The sequence below is a fragment of the Anser anser genome (genome assembly GCF_964211835.1).
Source record: "Anser anser genome assembly, chromosome: 4".
Taxonomy (NCBI): domain Eukaryota; kingdom Metazoa; phylum Chordata; class Aves; order Anseriformes; family Anatidae; genus Anser; species Anser anser.
This window is the reverse complement of record NC_139724.1, coordinates 10,903,357-10,928,471: the sequence shown is the minus strand read 5'-3', so window position 1 is coordinate 10,928,471 and position 25,115 is coordinate 10,903,357. Positions and strand designations below refer to the sequence as shown.

At 35.0% G+C, this 25,115-nt stretch overlaps 1 protein-coding gene across 10 annotated transcripts in view; it reads left to right on the top strand.

Moving 5' to 3' along the window:
- CCSER1 (coiled-coil serine rich protein 1) overlaps positions 1 to 25,115 on the top strand; it is a 735,828-nt gene that overhangs the window by 629,357 nt on the left and 81,356 nt on the right. The window contains exon 11 of one of the 10 annotated variants that reach the window (XM_083833059.1): positions 19,486 to 24,386. The exons of 8 other annotated variants lie outside the window; for them this stretch is intronic. In XM_083833059.1, coding sequence (XP_083689185.1) covers positions 19,486 to 19,511 — 26 coding nt within the window. In that variant the 3' untranslated portion in view covers positions 19,512 to 24,386. Of the gene's footprint in view, positions 1 to 19,485; positions 24,387 to 25,115 lie in introns of those variants that run through there. One more of the 10 variants, XM_083833060.1, reaches the window with a different exon arrangement.

Sequence of the window (25,115 nt, the reverse complement as noted above, 5' to 3'; positions counted from 1 at the left end):
CGTGGTAATGTGATTCATAAATCTCTCCTTTCGCCAAGCTATTCCTATAAAGGATTATGCATCTCCAGCAAGCTGTTAAACCTGAAGAGCTTGGGATATTCCTTACCTGCTAGAATGATTCCAGTTAGACCATCCATAGGATAGATGAATAAATGTATCCAGCATGCACTGCTCCTTCTATGCTGTAGGATGTAGTTCTGCAGCTTCATATGTACACACAGTACATAAGAATCCCTAATATTTTTTTCCTTTATTCCATATTTTTCTTAATTACATTATTAAAATTTGTTACTTTGTGGTCTAGAATTCCAGGGAAAAGTTGTTTCCAGGCAGAATATAACCTGTTGATTTGATTGCATCTAGTGAATAAAATAAACCACACACAAAGGGTGGGTAAGAAGTTGTGGGAACCAGTGCCTAAGTCAGCTCTGAGAAATTTCCCACTTCCAGAAATAATACAGCTCATAAACTTGTTCAATTGTACATTGAAGTGTTAAGTCATGGTAATAGGCACCATAAGAATATGCACAGTGCCAGACTTTGTCTTTGAGAGACCAAGAACATGAAAGAAGAAAGCAGGGATAAATAGCACACCAGGACCCCAGGGATGAGCTGTTTTGCTTTGAGGTACTACCTTCACGCACATGGAGGACTGTGTCTGTCTAGCAAAGGAATAAGAGTTGTAAAGCAATAATAATTTTGCATTATCTAACTTTCAGGACATTCCTGTGCAAATTATTTGTGGCCTTTGAGATGAAGCTTTTCATTACACTTAAAAAAAAATAAAAAAAAATTACTATAGGTGATGGTAGTGTTAAAGGAGTAAAAACATTTCACTGCAAAATAAAACTAAAAATTTGGAGATGAGATACTGTATTATAATAAATGATGAGAAACAAACAAAAAAGAAAACACCATTCTAATCTGTCTTTTAATTTATATTTTAAATTTAATTTTTTACCTTATCAACCATTTGGTGAAAGTCTTTATATAACTGTGCATTTAATGAAACTGCAGTTGTTATATATGAAATGATAAGTGTAGCATTCTTCAAAAAAGCTGGTATTACATGAAAATATTTCACTAAAGTATATGTTAAAAATCAAACAATCCACTGGATGTTTGATCCACTGTGTGTTTGATCCAATCAAAAAATCCACTGGATGGACATACGTGAGAAGTTCATGACCTTCCCCCTGCAGAAGATAATGCTGCAATATCAGTATGTATTTTTTTATTTATTAGAAGCCTCTTGAACTTTCATATGAATTTGAGAGAGCTAGAATCAGGTTTCTCAGAAATCCTGGAATCACCTGTAGTTTTTAATGCTAGGAAAAAGTCACCTCTGAATGCAATGGTTTTGTGTTTTGCAGCAATGTATTTGAATGATTTTGCCTTTTTCTGTCTGGTCTGTGATTAATCAGTCCCTATCAACTGGGTAGATAAAATAATATCAGAGGTAAAGTTCCATTATTTTTGGTCCTGATGCATTCACTGGAAGCAACTCTTCGTAAATCCATTCATTTATTCATTTATGTGTTTAAAATGAGAACATGGATTTGAAGGTTACAAACCTTAGTTTAACTTAGTTTACAGTATCTTTCCTTTAATAAATGGATGCTGAAAACACTCCAGTCAAATTCTGGATGCTAACTTCTCTAGTATAAAATATATATATATAATTTTTTCAAACTAAATACTCAAGCCATGAAACAATCACTCAAGCTATGCAGACAAGTTTTACATAAACATTCAAATTTGTTGCACTTTAGGAACACAGCTAACAAATACAGCAAATACTTCAGAGCCTGAGTCCAGCTGTGTTTGCTGGTTAATGTACAGGTGCTCTGAAGCCTTGCAGGAATACTAACTTTATTAATTTAGTTTTGCCTGAGAGTTGAGAACTTTTGTGTAAGGATTTTATTTTAAAACAATATAATAGCTTGATCGTAAATGCAAAAAGTAATGTGATAAAGTAATGATTGCATTTGCAAACCAATAATTTTCAGTGACAGCACTTCTTTGATCTGTTAAAAAATCTATTACTTTTCAGAATGAGTATAATAAATTTCATATAAAATATTGAAAATACTTATTAGTTATGGTAATAAATTGCTATAAAACTTACCTGATTATACAGAATGAGTAATGAGTTTTGCAGCTTGAAATATAAATAATCCTTCTATATAAGGGTGAAAAAAGACCGTAAAAACAATCTTTCTATTTATCTAGCCTTAGAAGAGGATTATGGAGATACAGTATTTTCTGGTACACAAAAGTCCAGACTGTGAAAGCATTCTGTATAGGTATCTCATATTTCTTCATGACTTGACTACTTTCTGTGATGCATTTTATGTCCTTTTGGTGTGTAGATACACATAGTTTTATCATACTTTTTTTTTGTTGTTGTTCCTGCTTTGTGCAAATAATTGTAGGCTCCCTAATAAGAACCAATTGGGAATATCTATGTTAAATCCACTATATCAAATTTCTGAATTAACATTTTCTTCCCCTGCTTGCACAGATGGATAGCTGTACAGGCACATGCTTATACACAAATATGCACGTATGTAACTGAGCATATTTCACCTGTTGGAGATTGATCGTACCAGTCTGTATTAGTTAGCAAATATTTGTGCTATAAATTGCAGGTAATTGAACTTTTAATTGACCTTTGTTAATGTGATCATAATGCAATTCCTTCTATTGTGATTATTTTTAGAATATATACCTGTCTTGAATAATGTGGTGGGGAAACATAAAGTAGACGCTGCTGTACTGTATTCTACAGTCACCAAATTTGAACAAACCCACTAGTGAAAAGTCTGATGCAGTTCTATTATCTCAAATGCATAATGGAGTATGTTTTATAATTAAGTCTGTTCAATAGAGGTATGTTTTTTCCCCTTTCTTTGTTTTGTTTTGTTTTGTTTTGTTTAAAAAGCTGGGTAACCATAGGACAGAGAATGGATCTGGTCATAGTCATACTTGTGCTGTTGCCACAAGTTATCAGTGTATGGATTCTTCATTACAAGTCAGCAAAAAATAAAAGTTACGTATAACTTGTATAGCTCCCTTAAAATTTGAAATAGGGATTTTAATTCTTTCTTCTCTCCAGTGCCGCAGAGCAATTTGGTATTTCGAATAGGCCTGAGGGTAGGAAAATATCAGTAATTACAGTTCTGAGTACCTATCACATAAGTGAACTACAGAAACAGGTAGAAACAATAATTCCCAAAGCTTACTCTTTTGAGGCTTCCTTTCATACAACTTGTAAAATTATACATTTATTTCAGGTTTCAATATTACCATCTGTACTTTTATGGACAATGGAAGATGCTAAAAAAACAAATAAATCATTGTTCAAACATAATTATTTGGTTTGGTTCCAGAAGTTCATCTCTGTTTTAGTAATAAAATTTGATCACTATCAGCTTTTGATAATTGATAAGATACTGCTTATACATAAATAATATTTTACATGTATGGTTCATTTTGTAATGTCCTAAAAAGGAGAGGCAACGATATATATCAGTGAGCTTTGGTGGAAAGAGCAATAACAAACCAGAAACTGACACTGTGGAGTGTTTAGGACAGATTTAAGAGACACCCCAAAAGATGATGTAACAGGTGTGTTGGTGGATAATTACACACTTTGCAGGTATTCATGGCAGCTTCACGTGCAGAATTTTAATGTTATTTTATTAACACACTGGTTGTATGAATGATCTAATAGTCCTTGTGTCTTCATGATCCACCTGATAGCATCTTTCATTCCTGTCAGGCTCTTTACAGTAGATTTCAGAGCAGATTTTTCAGATGTTCTATATAGGTCATGGTAGAGTGAAGCAATGCCTTCAAATGTTTTATACATGCTAATTTTCTGTCTCTTGGAGAGGAAAGTGAAAGGTTATTCACCAAAGTATTGGCTGGCCTGTGGTGGTTCTGCCTACATATTTTCTCAAGTCCTTGGAGTAATTTTTCTTCTGTGCTTCCTAGTAGTTTATATTACTAGAGAGGGAGTCTGGACAATATAGCATTTTTTAAAAGTCAAATAAAGCTATAAGTATGTGTACATGAACCATGACTGCTTTTGGCCTGCTATACATGCAGAGGACATGCAGTTTCATCAGGAAAAAAAAAAAAAAAACTATACCCAAAATATGTTTAAAATTGAGTTTAGTGAGGTGCATTGACAAATTCACATTTGTGGGATAGGAGTATTCTCTTTGACCAGCTTAAAATGCAAAGATACCTCATAGTGATGGAGCACCAAAAGCAGCCCACAGAAGTTAATGATGCTTTAGATAGACTGTCCATCCTTTTATTCAAATAATCCTCTGTTCTAACATTTCCACCACCTTTAATTATAAGGCCAGAGAAAACTGAGGAGCCTTTTTATCATAAACTTTGTAAGATAGATAAAAGACCAAGACAGAAATATTTTGTTAGTCAACATTGCTTTCAGAGTTGTTAGCATTCCGCAGAGAAGCAGAGATTAAAGTGGCACAGCTTTGTAGTGTGATGTCTTGAATCACTCATGGTCTTGCCCATTTTTTTTGTACTGAGCATTACGTACTTGGATTGGCAGCATTCCACATCATTAACGCATGAGCCAATTCACAGTTCTTTCTTCCACTATTACTTTATTTTTTCTTTGCTATGAATAATGTGCCTGCACATCTTCAGTACTCGGTCATGTTCTGTTTCTCTTTCAATCCTGAACAAGAAAAACAAGCTGAAATCACAATTAAATATTAATAGCTTAGAATACTGAGGATGGCAAAATGATTCATTAGTTTTATCTCAGAAAATTGAGATGTTTGTTCATTAATCACAACTTTATGAATCGATAGTTTAATGGGAAATTAATTTTTTTTTCTTGGAAAAGTAATTGTTTGATATTATTTTATCTTGATTAAAATTCATCTCTTAAGTACAACAGAATTATTTTTTTTTTGTAAGAATAACTAAAAGCAACTACCTCTTTCATAAGTGTATGCTTAGTCATGTGTAGGAAAAGGGCAGGGTATTTTCACACACGCAACCAACAGAAGAATGTAATTATACTGAAGAATATAATTGAATGAAGAGTTCACTCAGGCTATGAAATAGAGCTTCCAATTCTTTAGCTAAAATGCACACACAGAAAATTAGTTGTATCACGATTCTTATTTACAGTGTGGGTGTGACAGCCTGATGTTATTTAAAGTCATGTATTGTCTTAGCAGTCAGTATTCCTTGATTTAGCCTCCCAGATATAAACTGGACAGAGAATTAAAAGTGACTTGGGGATCTGAGGACCACATTTCTCCAATTCAGGGCTGCTTTCTTCAGTGAATTGTCTAAATAAGAGCATGCGAATGTCAGCTTGTATGTAGTATTGCCAGTAAAGGTGGGTCCTTGTGGTAGGGCCTTTCGCACATACAGCCTAGGTATTTTCAGCTCCAGTTCATGTATGCTCTTGACTATGTCATGACTCCCAATTCAGTATTTTTTCCATAATGATCCTTTTGTTTTTCAAAGGCAGTATGTGAAGTAATCCTGTAGAGAGGGCAGATAAATAGTATGGCTTGCCGTGATTCTTCACAACACATAGAGATTCTATGTTACCAGGTGCCAAAAATATAACTTAATTAACAGCTATAGTTTGTATTAAATTAACTTTGTTTCAGCTACCAATAAGCATACTGTAGTTAAATAGGATTTGTTCAGATTTTAGGTATCTTTATAAGGGAATTTGAGACCTTGCGTAGTGTCTAAGATCCTGGTGATGTTTCTTGGTATTGTGTCAGGACCTTTTTTTCTGTTTCATCACTCCATCATTCTTTATAGGCACCTAAGGGCTGTACAGAAATATCCATATAGTCAGAGGTTTCATCGCACAATCCACAGTCAGCCCTTATTTCACAGTTTCTCCTACTTGATATAGTTTTCAAACCGCTTTGGTCTGGCATAGATTATCACTGAGTTGGGTTAAACACATTATAAAATTGGTTTACCTCAGTGTCTTGTCTAGCAACTATTCAGGTGGTTTTGATGCCTCCTATTGATTATGTGGAGTGTATCTGTGACTTGCAATTTGCTGTGTGAAGAACCCTCTCCAGTTTGCTTATTTAATTATCATAAGTGTTAGTTCATAAATCTTAAATAGTATCATAAATAGTTCATACCTATCCACTTTTTCCATGCCATATCAAAATTTCCTTTACATTCTGAAGTGCCTTAGCTTATTCGGTTGCCTCCTTGTACAGGAAATTTTCCATACTTTTGATAGTACTTGTTACCCTTTGGATTTTCTTTCTTAAAATTTCCAATGTACCATTTGCTTTCTTGACTGCTGCTGAGTGCTGAACTGATGTACCAAAGAGCCACATATCATGATACAGAGATGATCTCACTCTGGCCACTTCGTGCCCATCCACTCAGTCTTGTAATGGCCTGCAATTCTTAACAGTCAACCTTTGGCCTTTATACTCTGAATAACACAGTATCAAACTGTCAGCTAGCCAACTCCTCTCAAGTAGAAAACACTTACTCTGATGTACACCAATTCTAGACTTTCTCCTATTTCTAAGCACATGCCTAGTAAGACAATAACAAGATCTGAAGGTATCCAGATCTGTGACACTTTTTTCCTCCATTGAGATCACATTTATCATTTAGTCCTTAGATGCCAAGTCTGTTTTAAGCATGAAAATATATACTGCAAGTAGTAATTTAGCTATTTCATCCCTTAGGTCCTTTAGGCAGACACCATCCTGTTATTCTACCCCCACTTTTCTCCAAGATGTTCTTCCTTGTCCAGCCTTTTCTTAATTTAATACTCCAACTTATTGGACTACTTATCTGTTTGGTTTTGGTTTGGAGGTGGAATTTGTTTGTGTGTGTTTTTCAAAAAGAAAACCTACTTCTGCTGAGACATGTTTTTACACCAGTAAAATGGGTTGTTGCTATTGAAAGGGGTCTCATCATTACCTTGTGCTGGAAAAGTGTGTTGCACTCATCTGGGAGAAGCAGTGCTGTATTAGTTATTTGAAATACTTCAGAATTTAAGACTATCAGCATATTGTATTGGTTGTATACAATGTGAAAAGTCTAATGAACATATTTTTATGAGGTTTTGTGGCTCCACTGAGGCTTTTAAAACAGTATATGATGTATTAGTATCAGAGATCATGGACTTGATGCTGCAGTTCTCGGTTCCTTGTATATTAGTTTTTCCAGGTAGGTATCAAAGCTTTTTCCCTAATTAGAGGAAATATTATATTCAAATTTTGTTAATGCTTCTTTGTACAAATTTGAAAAGCAATGTCAAGCTTTTAGCTTTATTTGGATGCCTGCATTGAGGCAATCACAAACATGAAAATACCTGATCTTGGACATATTTCTCTTTGACGGTTTTTATTTCTCCATTAAGTCAGAAGGTTTTGCTATTTTGAGACTACAGAAGTGAAAGAGAAATTACTTTGAATATTCTTAAATGTTCTTTTTACAGTTTTTGAAAAACTGATTTTTTTTTTCCTGTACGATTGAAAACTTCTATGGGAATTTTTTTCAGTTTATCTCAAAGAATTTGGATTCAAAAGCTCATTGCAAGTTTTGAAAGACTTGCAGACTGAAAAAGGTGAGAGTACCAAACAAGAGCTACTCTAAAGACTATATCAATAAATATTTATATTTTAGCTTTATATTAAAAAATAACTAAAATAAACAGGATACATTGATAGGTAGTGCTAAGTAGACTGTATTTTGGGCAGCATTTTAACTTTCAAATTTAACATTTTAGTTACATGGCTGAGGTAGGTTTACTGAGGTCTAAATTACAAAAATATCATAATTATTTCTATAATAAGTAATATATTGTAAACAAATCCTACTTTTTCTAAAAAAAAAAGTATATGTGAATTAATTTTTGTTTAACAAAAAGAAATTGATTAATCTGTTTTAGACTGTCTTATTTTAGAACTCAAACTTGATCTTAATTTTCATTCCCATCCCATAAATGACTATGAAATTCTAATAGTAATAAAACAAACATATATGGTGTAATTTAAAGGCAGGCAATATTAAGTTTTCCTGTAGCCTTGATTCTCTTATTACTGTTGCTGTCCAAAAATTATCAGAAACAAGCTATCAAAAAACCAAAAGTGAACACAAGTGGTCTGACAGGATAAAAATATCCTTATTATATTTTTCTCTTGATGTGTTAATTATTAAATTAAGATTTAAAACTGTTTTTATAAAATCTTTCAAAACTTATCTTTAAAAAAAAAAAACATTTTTGCAGAACGAATTATGGCTTGATAATATGTAACCATTTTTTTTTCTGAATGAAAACTTTTCTAAACTTTCAAACCCACTTTTAAGCTAGTTTTTAACTCAGTAAATCTTCAAAGATATTTATATTACAGGGAAATTTTCTCCTTATGCTTTTGTGTAACCAGCCATCTTTGTCAGAAAGAGCATCTTTGCTAAACAGCTGCATAAACATTTGGGATACTATTGTTATCAGAGGAATTGTCCAAGTGTGCATGTTTTTAAAACATGCCATTATGCTTAGATTGATAGCCTAGGAAGAGAATTTTGAATACCATGTACTACACAACCTATATCAGTTGTCTTGGCACGTCAGCCTCTTACTTGTTCATCACAGAAGCATCTAAATGAAAATATATATTTGTTACTGTTGTAATAAATTATACAGCATCAGGAAAGTAGTCTTTTCAAACTAACCTGTAAGCTAGGGAGACATTATAAGCTTGTGACTATTCATTCCGTTTCTCTTTGTTTGAGAAAATAGTAACAAGGGTTGCGCTTGCTATTTCTTCATTTCTTTCTTTGTGTTTATCCACTTTGTATAAAGAAGCAATGACAGAATTTGAATACAACATTTTCTCTAATTAGAGAAAAGCTTCAACACCTACCAGCCTGGAAAAAAAACTGTTATACAACTAACATTTCTCTAACTTGTTAAAGCATAGTGTTGAAAAAAAATAATCATTTTGAAAATAATTTATTCTGCAGTTCCTTCCCATGATTCAAATTTACAATTCAATTTTTAAAGTGGAGTAAATCCCTTCTTTCTGTACACCCTGTAATTTAGTGCAAGAATGTTTTCTCCTTTCAAAATTTGACAAACGTTATGCTGTGGAAAATCTTAGAATCAATAAATGCTTCTTCTTAACCATCTATTCCTTGGAGAGCCTGGGTATGACCTTGCCATTATACTGCCACTCCTAGCACTGTCTGGGAATCAGTACAGTAAACTCTTGGGACCATTCAATTTGTTTATATTTGGAAATCAGAAGAAGTCTGGTGTAAAATGGCAGATCTGCCTGGCTGAGGATTGTTATTGAAGGATGGAGAGCATCCAATTAACTGGTGAAATTTAGGAAATTCAGAAATCCACAGATCCCTCCTGAAGTGTAGCTCAGCAAAGTTGAAAGTCACACTAGTGATCCAGTTTCATATGGAGACACGGCACTTTCACCTGAAATTATACAATGTGATACCTTGGCTGTACTTCAGGGGATAGCAGATGATGCCAGGACCTTGGCAGAAGCTTTCTGGATGTAACTTAAGCAATTCTGGCTGACAGACAAAACTGTTAAAATACTTGAAGGCTCCTCAAATTTTGGAAAAGCTAACATATGAGTTTTCTAACTTTATCATATTTCTGTATGTACATCTGAGTCAAAACTGAATTTAGTCCTGTGCCTCCATCCCTTATCACTTGGAAGTCATTCCTTGTAGATTTTGAACTCTGCGTTTTGAACTCTTCTCCAGTTTTGAATAAATCTCAAATTTTCATTTTTTTTTTTTTTTGGCAAATATGAAGTGCAAATTGAAGTGGAGTACAGCTGTGGTGTTATTTCATAAAAAATGACCATTGAAAACCCAAACAAAAGTCTTGAAATGACACACAGCTCTTAGGCCTGCAAATTTTAACATTTTTGTAACTCTAGGTGTGAGAATTGTATAGTGTGAGGTCTATTAGCACAATTGTTTTGTCTCTGACTGTTACTGTGCAAATTCAGTTGCTCTGGTACTGGTGGAAGTTACCTTTTTCAGGCATCTGGAATGTCTATATTGTATTCTTAACTTTAAACCAGTTTTCTTATGAAAATTATTCATCATCTAATTTACTACCTTTTTAGATTAACAGCTTTGCAGCAGGTACATTTTCAATATTGCTATCTCCATAAGAAATTCAAAACTCCCTGCTCTCAAAAGCAGAGTTCCAGATTGTGAAGAGACATCCCAAGCAATAGTAAAAAGAAAGATAATAAAAGATGCCTCTTAACATTGCAAAGACAGTTGATATTTTTCCTTATATGTGAAAAGTCAGCTTAAAAGAAAAAGTTTGATTGGGTTAGAAAAATTAGAAAAATTCTCAAAAAGAATTATTACTTCTCACCAAATAAATGTTTTGTCATGACAGACCTGTCATGTTGAAAGGTTAGGTTGTTCCTCATAGGGATTTTAACTAGATGTAGATGCACAATTTCATTTTTCTCAACAGGAGATAAAGATTTTTGTTTGATGTATAATTAGATATATTAGAAGCTTTCTTAAAGATGGCATATGAGTAAAGAAAAAGTATAGGAGGTATTAACTAAAGGTGTAACATGATGTTCTTTAAATTGTGGCAGTTCGGATTTTATGCATTCAGCACCTTAGCATCTGATTACATCAAATATTTATTTGAAATATATAGAGTGGATTCACACTCACCATCTCGGGCTTGAAGAATGAAGTGGGTTTGCAAGTAGATGAAGGCAGTGAACTTCAACGTCCTTTAGACATATTCAGCAAATAGTCATACTGGATTATGTTCAAACTTTTATGTTAAAAAGAGTGTTATTCCGTATACTTCTGTTCATAGTATTCCAGATGAGCATTTGGCAAATGAAAAGTATTTCTAGTAATTGTGTCAGTCTCATGAAGACCTTAAGAGTTACGAAATGAAATGTAGATGTCAAGCTGTTATTTCATAGGAACTTAATAGAACTGTAGAATCATGGAATGGTTTGGGTTGGAAGGGACCTTAGAGATCATCTAGTTTCAACCCCCCTGCCTTTGGCAGGAACACCTTCCACTAGATCATGTTTCCCAAAGCCCCATCCATCATAGCCTTGAATATTTCCAGGGATGGAAGAATTGTATGGCCTTGGGTATTTTTTTTTTTTTTTCTGGGTGAGATTTTTGCCTGCTCAAAGGGATCAGCTGTATGTCATGGTTTCCATGACTTCCATAACACTGAGGCTGTACATCTAGCATGCTTTTAAAATAATTCTGCTGAGCATGCTCTAGGTGTGCAGTATATTCTGTGTGTGCGACAGCTCATAAACTGTCAGCATCATCGAGGATGGAAATGCTATTTAGTTCGAACTCTTGGACATTGCCTGTTACTGAAACTTTCACGTTGCAAACTCTTCTGCTTAGCTGTGAGTCTGAACAGAAGAATTAGCAAGATGGTACAAAGTGCGTATTGCCATAATTCACAGATGATTTTCAGTAGGAAATCTCAAAATAAGGGCTCGAATTTGTACCTGCACTTCTGCAAATCTCTGCTACATATTATGAAATAAAAGACCTTGACTCTTTTCAAGTAAGAGAAACTTAGGTAGCCTTCAAAAGACTTTGCAACCCCAGATTGCTTTTGCCTAAGCCCAAATTTGGAAGGTAAATCATAAGTGTGTGTGTGCATATATATATCAGTAACAAAGCAAATGTGTCCTTTATGACATTTTACGTCAGTAAAATCACTAAGCTAATAATAGGGCATGATGTAGTACATAAAACCATGTAGTTTTTCAGATTCAACTAATTGACGTGTTCTGATCTCAATGGAGAATGTGGGGTATACACATGTAAATTGAAATGTCACAAGAATTAAGCAATTATTTAAATATACATAAGCATGATGCTTCTATTGATATTGAATAATAGTTCTGAATGTTATTGTATGATCTTTTGGAAGGCATCTGCAAGAAAAAAAATAATCTTTTCAGTTTTGCCAATGAGGCTCTCAGCTTTTTTTTTTTTTTCTCTGTTATTGCTTTTTTTCATAGTTATAAGAACATACAACTTTGAGGTCAATCTTATTACATATGAATTATGCAAGATCAATGACCAATACAACAATATCAAAAAATCCTGAAAGAAAATCATAACTTAAAAATCATAACTAGGACTTTATGCTGTAGTAAGGTTGAATAAATATAGGAAGGGGAGAGCTTTCCAGAAGGAATTACATAAATTAAATAAAATGTTCAAAGAAAGAACTTTTTTCTTGTCTGATCAGCATCCTCAGAGAGAGATGTGAAACATTATTTCTGAGCAATAACTTTTTTATTTACTTATGCTGAACTCATTAGCACAGTAATAAAGCAAGATCATGTACTAGAGATGATTAAATAATTGTTGCAAGCTGAATTTTTAGACACATTTACAAGTTAAATGTGCAAAATTTGTCCATTAAGATCCCTTGTGCCCCCATTATATTAATCAGTCCCAATTAGGAATTTTCTTTAGAACAAAAAATACAAAAATCTCTAAAGGACCAATTTTTTAAGGTATATTGAGATGGTGAACATCCCTTGCTTCAGGTGAAGTCACCTCTCAGAAGCTCAGACATTCAGTCTGATGTGCTGGATTCTCCTGTACCCAGGAATTTTGATATCATTCCATTGTTGCACCATTTTTATTTTATTTTTTATTGTTTTGCCTCTTTGCCTCACATGAGATCATTCCGCTGTGGAACAGAGTTGGTTTCTTTTTCATACTTTTACACATTCTTCAAAATGGCCAAAAAGCTCTACTGGACATTTGGAATCAAAAAAAAAAAAAAAAAAGAAAAACAAATTTTAGGTAGGTCTGCAGTTGGTTCACACATTAGGGAAGTTGGAAGAAAACTGTTCTCCTGCAGCTTGCTCTTTTTCCCCTGAGTAATTTAATATAAGCCACAAGCCTGTTATAAACAGTAGCATCTGCAATAGCTCCTAGCCGCTACTCTAGCTTAGGGTAATCAGAGTATCTTAAAAGCATCTTTCATAATTTTACCAGGCTTTTATTGCTGAAAATTTTAGTGGTTTTAAACACTTTGCAAGATTTAGCATAGAGGAGGGTCTAGCCACACTGACAAATCCTGAGCTTCTGAAAAAAAATGGCATTTAGCATTAACTTAATTTAAAAAAAAAAATATATATATATATATATACTGGGCTCCAAATGGAATCCTACCAGCAACTTTCTTTACCCTTTCTTTAGTTAGTTTTATTTTTGATGGTATAACTTTTTTTTTTTTTTCTTTTAAATTATAAGAGTAACAGTTTGGGATGAAGGAATGATAGATATCATTCCACATTTATCCTTTGGGTTGATAAAAAATGAAAAAGTGGATAGCATTTTGCAATTATGCTCCCATTTAGGTTTTATACGGTGAGAATATTTCAATAGAAAAGTATATACTAGTGTTAAGTGGGTGTAGGGGATAATTCTGGTGAAATGAAATCCCTATAAGTCTGTGCAAAATAATTCACCCTCTTGAAAAGCTTCTGCAGTGTACCAATGAATTTAGGTAGTAGCCTTGAGGTTTCATGAGGAAATAAAGGGATTTTCTTTCTTCAGCCAGAACAACTCCAGAGAAATGTTAGTCACTATCGTGTTAAAGCAGCTAAGAAAGCTTTAAATTTCAGATATGATTTTAATACAGTGATGTCAGCAGACCTTGTGGCTTCCAACTGGGCCCTGTAGAAGCTGTTGGATGCAGGTGCTTGCCAAGTCGTGTATAAATGACGACTGCTTGCTTCTCTTGCAATTTGTTGAATGTACCAAGGCATCCAACTCTTGTTTTACAGGACAGTTGGATGACTGCTGTGTTTTGCTGAGTATGTGACTATGCTTAAATACAGGGTATCTTGTGCATGAATCTCTGTGATACCCAAAGCATTCCTACTTAATTTTATTTAATAAAACAAATAAAATGAGGAAATAATTAGTTCAGAAAGGAAGCTTTTTCCAGTCAGCAAAATGACTGGAAGTAAATGGATTGATTAATCAAAATCAGTATGTCTACTCATGGTGTAATGTGCTTGAGCATGATATATATGAGAAGTTATTGTCTTGGAATTCTTGATCCCTTGCATTGAGAATTAAATGCAAAAGCCTCATTCTCATTCTCAAGGTTGGATTCAAACCCTCATGAGTCTACCTCTGTTAAATTGTGTCCTGACACTTTCCCCAAGCATTCAAAACTTTCATAAAAGCCAAACTCACAAATTCCTTCTCTTAGCTTTCTGTTTCTGTGCTATCTTTACATGTAGAGTTAACCCCCATGAAAGTTTACTGATTTGAGTGTTTTCCCAGTCTTCCTATAAATCCCTCTCTCTTACACTCTTACAGTGCCATATAAAATTTGTTGACAAATGATTTAATGCATAGTACTTGGACGCTGGATAACCATCATAGAAATAATCATAAGTATTCCCTTTCATTCCAAAAGACTTATTATACATGCTCCATTGGAGAGAGATTATTAATTATTTTATCATATATTAGATAATTCTTTAGGGTTGTATCTTTTATTTTTAGGTTATTATAAAGAGTCAGGAAATCTATTTATATCAAGGAATTATTTAATAACATTTATTTTATCTATAATTTATATATAATTCTTAAAATTTTCCAAGTGGTTATTAGCTGTTTGCAGACAAAAACATTTTTCTTCCCCAATACAGAGAATTAGCCAAGGTAATTGTGAACCACTCAAATTAAGACATACCATGAGATATAGTGTTGATTAAATTCATGAAGAGGGAAAAGAATAATTCAAAAAACAGGAAACAGCATCTTTTTTTTTTTTTGAGAAAAACACTTTTTATGATTTTATCTGTGAAAAGTAGTTTACAAAGTAGGGTACAGTACAAGGATCCTGAAGTAATTTATAGGCAAACAGGTGGAAATCAATGTAAAGGAACAGGAAGTGACATGAAGTAAGAGTTTATCCAGTTAATGAAAGACATTGCCACTTGATGCACTGAACACAGAGCACTGCTGACTGACAAAATTGAAGGGCATCACACACAAAAACAAACAAACAAACAAAAACCTCCAGAAATCCATCTCATATTTTCAGACAACTAGTTCCATGAAAAAAAAAAAAAAAAATCGGGGAGAACTGAATTTACATAGATTTTAGTGGTAGACATGTATTTGTTTCTGTTTCAGTTAAAAATGATTTCATTAAAGTGGGCGGATTGCTTTGTGTCTTTTTAGGGGTTCATATAGATTTACAAACTTTTTAAAAATTATTTAATTTATATACACATTATATGCACAACCTAGGTTTATAAAGCAGTTATTTATTAATTAATACTCACAGTACATACCTGGGAGCCAGCTTAAAATTAATATGCTCGAAATTAATATGCTCACCACCTTAATAAGTCTCCTTGCCCATCTCAACGGTTACTACAATTTGTCCCAAGACTTTGTAGGACAGCATGGAGAGAGTAATAATTGCCTTCCAAGTCTTCCTTCTGATTACTAAAAGCAGTGCTTAAATGGCACAACATCTCCATGAATGAATTTCAATGGCAGACAAAGCAATGTGCCAGCCCCTTTAGAGCACTGGCATATCCATGTGGGAATACAGATATATCAGTCCCCATGAAATAGAAGGAAGAGTAGGGGGATCAATGGACACTTCTTTAAATTATTCCCCAGTCTCATCATTTTATTAAAATGTTAAAAAAAAATCTAAGGTGAAACCCAAAACCTAGGGCTGTGAATGTGTATGTGTCTTTAAACAACTGTGAATCCACCTGTGCTTGCATTGTCAGGTACAGGTTGTAGCCAAGTGAGCTGGGACAGAGTATTGGGTGGTTTCAGTGGGACAACCTGTGATATGAAGCTGCTGAATTTGAATCTTGGTTCTGGTGTTTTGCAACTAGAATTATTTTTATTCATGATGAGGGTTTTCCTCTGTCAGTCCTCAGTAGACTTTTTGAAAAGAGTTTATGGAGTGTCAATTACAGGCAGCTTGGTTAAGCACCATTTGTTTAAGATTTTCTTTCAGTCCTTAGCAGTATCCAATTAGTATTAGAAGGTGTTTATCTTCCATCAGTTAACCATGGCTTTCTTGACATGCGATCTGTACTAGAATTTAGCAAAATCTGTAACTGAAACTACTGACAAATTTTACAATTTTAATGAAACTGCTTGGAAAGGTGGGATAATGTGGGAACTTTGCTGCCTGTACCAGTAGATTCAACTGCTGTTTCATTCTACGTCTTTGAACTTCATGTATTGCTGTGGCCTTTGATTTATATGTGACTTTAGAACAAAACTTTTTGTGTGCATCTATGTTTTAGTTCTGTGTTTTATTTTTAGACTTATTTTCTCTGTAATTGAAAGCTATGATGATGCACTAAGGAGAATGGTTACATAAAAGAGCCAACTTGCAGCAATTCCAGTGTTTCTCTTCTTTGAGCCAGCAGTCAGGCTGCACAGTATATAGCAATTTTGCTTTGAAACATAGGATTTCAGTTTATCATCTAATTATTAGTGATTTAGAACATAATTTAAATTAATTTGAAAATAATATTAATGATTTTTCACATAAATCAGCTGAATAACAGGAAAAATGATGCTATTTTTCATCATTAAATGGTTACTTAAGTTGTATTTGGTTTCTCAGTTTCATTAGTTATGCTGTTTAAACTACACTAGTAAAATACATGAACCAAAAGCCCTACGTATTACTTAAAAGATGGTTTCCTTAAAAAGAATACATAAAATGTACATCGCTAGTAGGTCAAGGGAGGTGATTGTCCCGCTCTACTCTGCGCTGGTGCGGCCTCACCTCGAGTACTGTGTGCAGTTCTGGGCACCACAGTACAAAAAGGACATGAAACTGTTGGAGAGTGTCCAGAGGAGGGCTACAAAGATGGTGAAAGGCCTGGAGGGGAAGATGTACGAGGAACGGCTGAGGTCACTGGGCCTGTTCAGCCTGGAGAAGAGGAGGCTGAGGGGAGACCTCATCACAGTCTACAACTTCCTCGTAAGGGGGTGTCGAGAGGCAGGAGACCTTTTCTCCATTAACACCAGTGACAGGACCCACGGGAATGGGGTTAAGCTGAGGCAGGGGAAATTTAGGCTTGACATCAGGAGGGGGTTCTTCACAGAGAGGGTGGTTGCACACTGGAACAGGCTCCCCAGGGAAGTGGTCACTGCACCGAGCCTGTCTGAATTTAAGAAGAGATTGGACTGTGCACTTAGTCACATGGTCCGAACTTTTGGGTAGACCTGTGCGGTATCAAGAGTTGGACTTGATGATCCTTAAGGGTCCCTTCCAACTCAGGATATTCTATGATTCTATGATTCTATAAATGCGTAAGATAAGGTAGATACAAACTTAGTTCTTAGTAAATAGAATTGTTTAACTGAATTTATTTTTCCCTTGCTTGTCAGCTTAAAGGATACATGTCAAAAGTTTTATGTTAATTTCCAAATTATCATTAAGTACTGCTCAGAAAATACATACATGATCTGTGCATGCACAGAATATACAATATGTAGAAGTAAACAGTTTATAGAATCATCTAGGCTGGAAAAGATCTTCAACATCATCAAATCCAACCATCAACCTGACATACCGAGTCCTATCTCTAAAGCATGTCCCTTATACTATGCATACAATACATACACACACAATAATATATGATATAAACAGATGATATACAGGCAATAATGATAACCAAAGCAGTCCCAATTCAATGAATTATTATTTTGTGGACATGTACTAGCATTTTTTTAAACAATACCTAGGCTAATATTTTCCTCTCTAAGAAACTGAAAAGGTCAGAACAAGAAAAGATTATTCAAAGATTCAGGAAACCAAGTAATATTTAAATCTTTAGTTTCTAATGAAGTTGTATTCTAAATACCAAAAACATGCTAGGATCCCAGTTCTTTTAAATGTATCTCTTATTGTGAGTCCAGAAATTCAGTCCATCAGCTTCTTTCATTTTGCCTACTTCCTATGCAGAAGAGGGCATTGCAGTTAAAGATGTAAATGCTCCTTCCCTCCACAGTTAACAAGCTGGCTATTTACTGTTAAAGAAACATATATATAGAAAAAAATATAAAATAACAGCTGTTCCTTATAATTTATTTTGTATCTCTTTTTATGGATGGCTTTTAGCAGTGATCTTATAAAGCTCAGAATCATAGAATGGTTTGGGTTGGAAGGGACCCTACAGGTCATTTAATCCCAACCCCTCTGCCATGCACAGGGGTACCTTCCACTAGACCTGGTTGCTCAAAACACCATCCAACCTGGCCTAAAACACTTCCAGGGAGGGAGCATCCACAGCTTCTCTGGACAACCAGTTCCAATGCCTCACCAACCTCACAGTAAATAATTTCTTTCTAAGATCTAATCTAAATCTACCACTTTTTGCAGTTTAAAGCCACTATTCCTTGTCCTAACACTACACTCACTGACAAAGTGCTCCTACCCAACTTTCCTTTAGGCCCCCTTTAGGTACTGGAAGTCTGCTGTAAGGTCATCCTGGACCTTCTGTTCTCCAGGCTGAACAGCCACAACTCCCTCAGCGTGTCCTCATCAGAGAGGTGTTCCACCTCTCTCTGATAACACCTTGGCAATTGGGTTTACTATTTAAATTAACCAATGTAACTTAAAAAAATGTGAATCCTATATTTTTCTAACGCGGGTAATTAAAACAATATGTGAAAATGACTGATTAAGATTGGTGGTTAACTGTATATCATTTGGAAGGTTGTATATGGGAGTTGTGAACAGTCTTGCTTCTGCTCAGGCCTTGCTGACAAAACTGATTTCAGAAGTCCCCTCCCTTTGCCTCCCATCCCTGCTCCCCCTGCCTTCAGTAGACCATTTTCAGGTGGAGGTTGTCTATTAATACTGAGACTAAAGAGGAAAAACATTTATCTGTTCCTTGTCTGGAATTTTAAGATAAATGTTGGATGGCTTTTCTCATAGCAATTCAATTGAGATTCCTCTTCAGTGACTGCAAAAATGTTAAGCATCTCACTCCATGTGTTCATAACCTAATGCAATGTATTGGTTCAGATACTTGATGACAACAACAACAACAACAAATTTTTGGTGACAGTGGTGGAATTTGTTACCACAGCTTGTAATACTCCAATAACGGACAATAATATCAACTGAAATGTTATATTCACAGAAGACCAGTCTCTATTTGCTGCAGTTCTAAACATAAAGCAAACAAGTGTTAGAGTGAGATCTGCAAAAGTATGTGCTGTGATCAGCTTAGTTTAGAGTTTTCAGAACTAGGTTGAAGGGGTCCGTCAGTATTGCCATGAAGTTTTCAAGTTGTTTGTCATCGTTTCATGTGTTTTGATATCATTCTCATTCGTTCTCTTTCTTTTCTTCTATCTGTCCCTCATCATGTCTTGTGTTCTTGATTACAGTGTGTGTAATCATTACCACTGTGTGAAGGAAATTCCCTACATCACCAGGTACAGTGCCACATTTCTCTGGAAACATGTATGTGTGTTTTCAAACCTGTTCTGTGTTGTCCATTGTCATAGCAAGATTCCTTTAGATTAACATCTTTTCTGCTTCTTTTCTTTTGTCATTAGATATGAATTAGATTCATACAGGAAGCTTTTTCTCTTTTTCTTTTTTCTTTTTTTTTTTAACATTTTATCTAATGCTCTGGAACAAAGACTTTCTGTCTTTCCTATTGGCTTAGAAGGCAATACTCTACAGGTTTATTATTATTCTTAGGTCGTGGCCTCAATCCCATAATATTTTGAGTGGATTAACATCTGCTATGGAGTTTCATTTTGAAGAACCCCTGAACTGCATTGCTTAGATTTTATTGTGTTTGTGAACAGTATATCTTAATGTGCTTGATGCTCAGTTGTAGTTTCCACCCCTGCAATGGTAAACACCAATGGATAAACATGTACTTTCATTGTTCCTTATTTTTCTAGCTCTATGTATCCAAACCATAATTCATCAATATTGATGTCGCCTTCAGAAACACGTTATGCACAGACTGGTTTATGGCTAGCTGATTTTCTTTTGGTTTTGAGAAAGTAGCAAGAACCTAAAGCTGCTCGCTTAGATGCATATTTTTCTAATTTCCTAATACATTTCTGAACATCACTGGCTTGTAGGTTGAGTAGTCCATATACTTTTACACTTTGGATTTGGCAGAATAAAATTTCATCAAAGAGCTATTGAAAATAAACTACTGTTGGTAATGGTGGAAAACTATGTCTTGCAACTTCTTTTTCAGAAAAATAAATGTGAATGTGAGTTCATAAGCTTATGCACTTTTATACATACACATGTTAAACATTAATAATGTATTTCTATGCATTATTCTTCACACAAATGTCCCCTTTAAATGCAAGTTACCAATTCTGGAGCTGATGAAAATGAATATAATTCAGCTGATTCTGATGATGACACATCTCATTCACCATTTGAGATGCCAGTCTCTTCTATTTAAGGTTTGTTTTGAAACAATTTACAGTCCTGATAACTCCGTAAGCTGCAGTGTACCTAGAAATATAATTGTTTAGAATGAGAAAAAAAAAATCATGAAAAAAAAAGTTTCTTCTGTGTGACCACTTCTAGGCTCTTCAGTTGTTGCAGTGTCTCTGCAACAACCGTTGAACAGCATAAGCATTTTCACTAATGAAAACATAATTAATTTTCTGCATAAGCTGTTCTTTTGCTAAAGGAGGTGTTTTGTCTTTCCCCTCAACTTTAGACTGTAAAATGATGTCAGATATTATTCAAAAAAAGGAAGTGGCAAAACTTCTTTTTAAAGTAATACTTTGGAAAGCTGGATTAATATGCACAAAATTTTCTTGTGTTGAGTGCTAACATTTGAACTTGCTAAGGTGATCTCCATACCTTGTTCACAAGTTTACACAGAGGCGTTCAGGGTGTATATTAACATAAATAAGATGTGGTCCTAAATAGTTGCAAGCTGTGGCTTCGTAGCATGCCATCTCCAAGGTATATTACTGAGAGGTCAAACCTAAACGAACTATCATTTCTTCCCTGTTATGTTCCAACCTGTATAATTATATTACCTTAATGGATTTTCCCTACTTATTAGCAAAGTAAAAGATGAGGGATATAAAATTAGATATTAATTGCGTCAATTAAGCCAACGTAAAAGGATCATGGCTCAGTTACGGTAATCACGTGGGGTTATAGCTTTGTTATGTTACCTACTGTAGAATTATATTTTGTAAAAGCACAAATGGAATTTGATTTAAAATAATTAAAAATCGATTTGTTTTGAACAGTGAGCTTCTTAGAGAAGAAAGAACTGGAAACATTGATATAACTGGACATAGATTTAATGGGTGGACTAATAGTTGAATGACTGAGTAACCCCACTGGTAGGCTTGCTTGGTGTTTTTGCAGTGTTCTTGGATTCAAATTAATAGAGACAATTTTGCATTATAAACACTATTTGAGTAACACATCTACACAGTATGTCCTACTTAAACCAAGATTTAAATCTGCTTCTGAATTTATACATTCCACTTTTACTAGGTTTTTGTAGTCTCAAGATCACTCTTGAAGTTCAAGCTCCTGCCTTTTTGATTTATGAGGACTATATAATTCCAGCAGCTTTTTTGGTGTAACTTTTAGTCTGTTGGTCAAAGTTCAGTAAATTTTAGGCATTGAGAGTCATTTGGAAAGTGAAGATATATGATAATTGAGGGGAAGAAGGGGATCTAAATGAAATACATAGGCCTGTAGTTTGCTTCTGGGAACAGTCTGAAAACGTACAGAACCTTTGCTTGCAAAGGTGCTAATAAAACCTACCAAAAATGTTGCCTATTTTCTGCACTGTATGTTGTGAACTAGGCAATTCACACAGAATCATGATTATTCTGTATTGATGGTGAATTTGCAGAGAGTTTGAAAATGAAAAGTTTTATTTATCTATTGTTATTTAAAATCCAGCCCTGATTATTTAAGCATTCTTTGATTACTTTAGTTAGTATTATATTATTTATCACAAATATCCCTTAAATGAATTCATAGAAAAGGCTAATTAGATATTAGCACTTTTTGTATGTAATAATAAATGAGGATATGCAAGCGGTAGTATTTGTCAATGTGACTGAACTTTGTTTTCTGTTTATTTTCACTTTCAAATACTTTTTCTTCAATCACATCTTGGCAATTTGAGTTACCTCACTGAGATTATATGGATATGAGTATTGGCATATAATTACTTTTTGTTTTTATCAGTGCTTCTTTTATTTGATTTTTAAGACATGTAGGAAATACATATATTTTCATGAAACCGAAATGCCATATAGTTAATATTATTCTTTTTCATTAAACACTGTATTGCTCATATTTCAGGTTATATACACATGTTATCCCATGATGAAATTATGAGTTTACAACATATTTTTCTCTCAAATCATTAAAAATCTGACAGACCAAACACAGACCCCCAAAGACTTAAGTTAAAGGAAATATCTCTAGTTTCACTCATGAAACAACTAAAAATCTATACACGTGTAATTTTGTGCAAAACCAAGAAATGAAATCTATTTGTATTTTTATTTTATAAAGAAAAATACTGAGGTTTCAGTGAAAATGTGCTTGTGGGCAAACTTGAAATGCACTGGGAATATGAATGCTTAATGGAATTAAACAGACACTGAATCACAGCGATGTCCTCTATTAACAAGTATCATCTTTTAAAAAGATTAATTTTTGTAACTCAGAGAACCAATACCTTTTGTTTCAGATTTTAACTGAACAATTCACTTCTGGCACGGTACTGTAACGGACAAATGCCAGAGGATAAAAGCAAAGGGCAGTGTGTTTCTGTAAACCTAAACAATAGATAAATGATATTCAAAGTCAATTTAAATGTCACTCTTGTTGTTTTCAAGTCTAATCCAGGTCCCTTGGAGGTCTTAATTGGTGTTTGTCAGCACAGACTGGGCAGAGAAATGTGTCCCCATTTGCTCAGTATACACTGCTTCCATGCACAGCTGCAGTTAGGTTGGATGAACTTGGTGCAGCTTTTGACTCTGTTCCTTTTTCCTACAGTTTTAATTTCAAGCAATTGATTAAATGAAGGTAAATTTCATATGGCTCAATATATTCCTGTAAGCCTTTGATAATTGGAATAATCACTTTATTTCTATTTCCACTTGTCTGAGCTACATAAGAGGATGCTACAATAGATTGAAACATTGAATTTTTCTTCTTTCCAGCCATGTCTGTCATGCAATATAACTGCAAATCAAAGCAAGATAGCCTACCAATTACTAGTTCCAAAACTTGCCTTTGCCACAAAAATTTTTATGCATATTGCTAATTAGCCATTGATATTTTTTTCCACTGGAGGACAGCAGTTCCATATGTGTGATACCCCCCAGTGGTCTTAAAGTATGGGCAAAGATGTCTGCATTCAAGGCCCCAGGTCTCCTGTTCCTCAGTGGGACATTCTGGCTTTCAGTAATAATTAACATTTTAAGACAATAGTGCCACTAGTATTTGTGATAATGGTCTGTAATTTCAAGTAATTTCCTGAAGGAGGCAGGATCAAGATAAATAAAGCTTTATTCAGGGAGAGTGCAAGACCTTTCATGTTCACTGCTCACAGTGTTCACACAGTGCTGATGGGCCTTTGAAACTGGCTGCAGTTGCGGGTTCCCAATTTCCTGTTGATTTAAAGGTGCATCAAGGCACAAAGCCTTGCCTTTTGCTGTTTCTCATATAACCTCCATTTCTGATGTTTCCAGTGTTTTGTTGACACCACTCTGACATTCTAATTGTCAATATAAATGCTGCTTAGGAGCGCATGAAAAGCTTTCTCCTGAAGTTGTTTGCTTGTATCTCTGTGGTTCAGAGGTGGTTTTCAAATCACCTGATTTTTCAAAATAACAATTCTCTCTTATTAGAGGGATTAGAGAAACTTATCTTAATGTCTTCTATTCATTATCTTAAACATATTTTTGTTTGTTTGTTTACAGATATTTAATCCAGAAAAATGTGTACTTTAACTAGCTTGACTAACCAAGACTTCTTTTTTTCTTAAACTATGTTAATGCATATTTCTAAAACAGAAGGAAATAGTACATATAGATAGTAACATAATAGTACATATTAGGGGGACACATGTCTGCTCAGACATATAGCACTTGCTTCAAATAAATAAGAAGTTGGTGAGAAATATATGAGACATCAAACTTTTAATTGCAATCAAATGAGTTTGTCAGTAGCTGGGGAAAAAATATACCGAAATTAACTGAGGAATATGATTGAGAGCAAGTACTATGCAGAGAAACTGTATGAAGTTCAACAAGGCCAAGTGCCGGGTCCTGCACCTGGGGCGCAACAACCCCAAGCAGAGCTACAGGCTGGGAGATGAGTGGCTGGAAAACTGCCTGGCCGAGAAGGACCTGGGAGTATTGGTTGATAGTCGGCTGAATATGAGCCAGCAGTGTGCCCAGGTGGCCAAGAAGGCCAACAGCATCCTGGTCTGTATAAGAAGCAGTGTGGCCAGCAGGTCTAGGGAAGTGATTGTGCCCCTGTACTCGGCTCTGGTGAGGCCGCACCTCGAGTACTGTGTTCAGTTTTGGGCCCCTCGCTACAGGAAGGACATGGACGTGCTCGAGCGAGTCCAGAGAAGGGCGACCAAGCTGGTGAGGGGTCTGGAGAACAAGTCTTACGAGGAGCGGCTGAGGGAGCTGGGCTTGTTCAGCCTGGAGAAGAGGAGGCTCAGGGGCGACCTTATCGCTCTCTACAGTTACCTTAAAGGAGGCTGTAGAGAGGTGGGGGTTGGTCTGTCCTCCCACATGCCTGGTGACAGGACGAGAGGGAATGGGCTAAAGTTGCGCCAGGGGAGGTTTAGGTTGGATGTTAGGAAGTACTTCTTTACCGAAAGGGTTATTAAGCATTGGAATGGGCTGCCCAGGGAGGTGGTGGAGTCACCATCCCTGGAGGTCTTTAAAAGACGTTTAGATGTAGAGCTTAGTGATATGGTTTAGTGGAGTACTTAGTGTTAGGTCGGAGGTTGGACTCGATAATC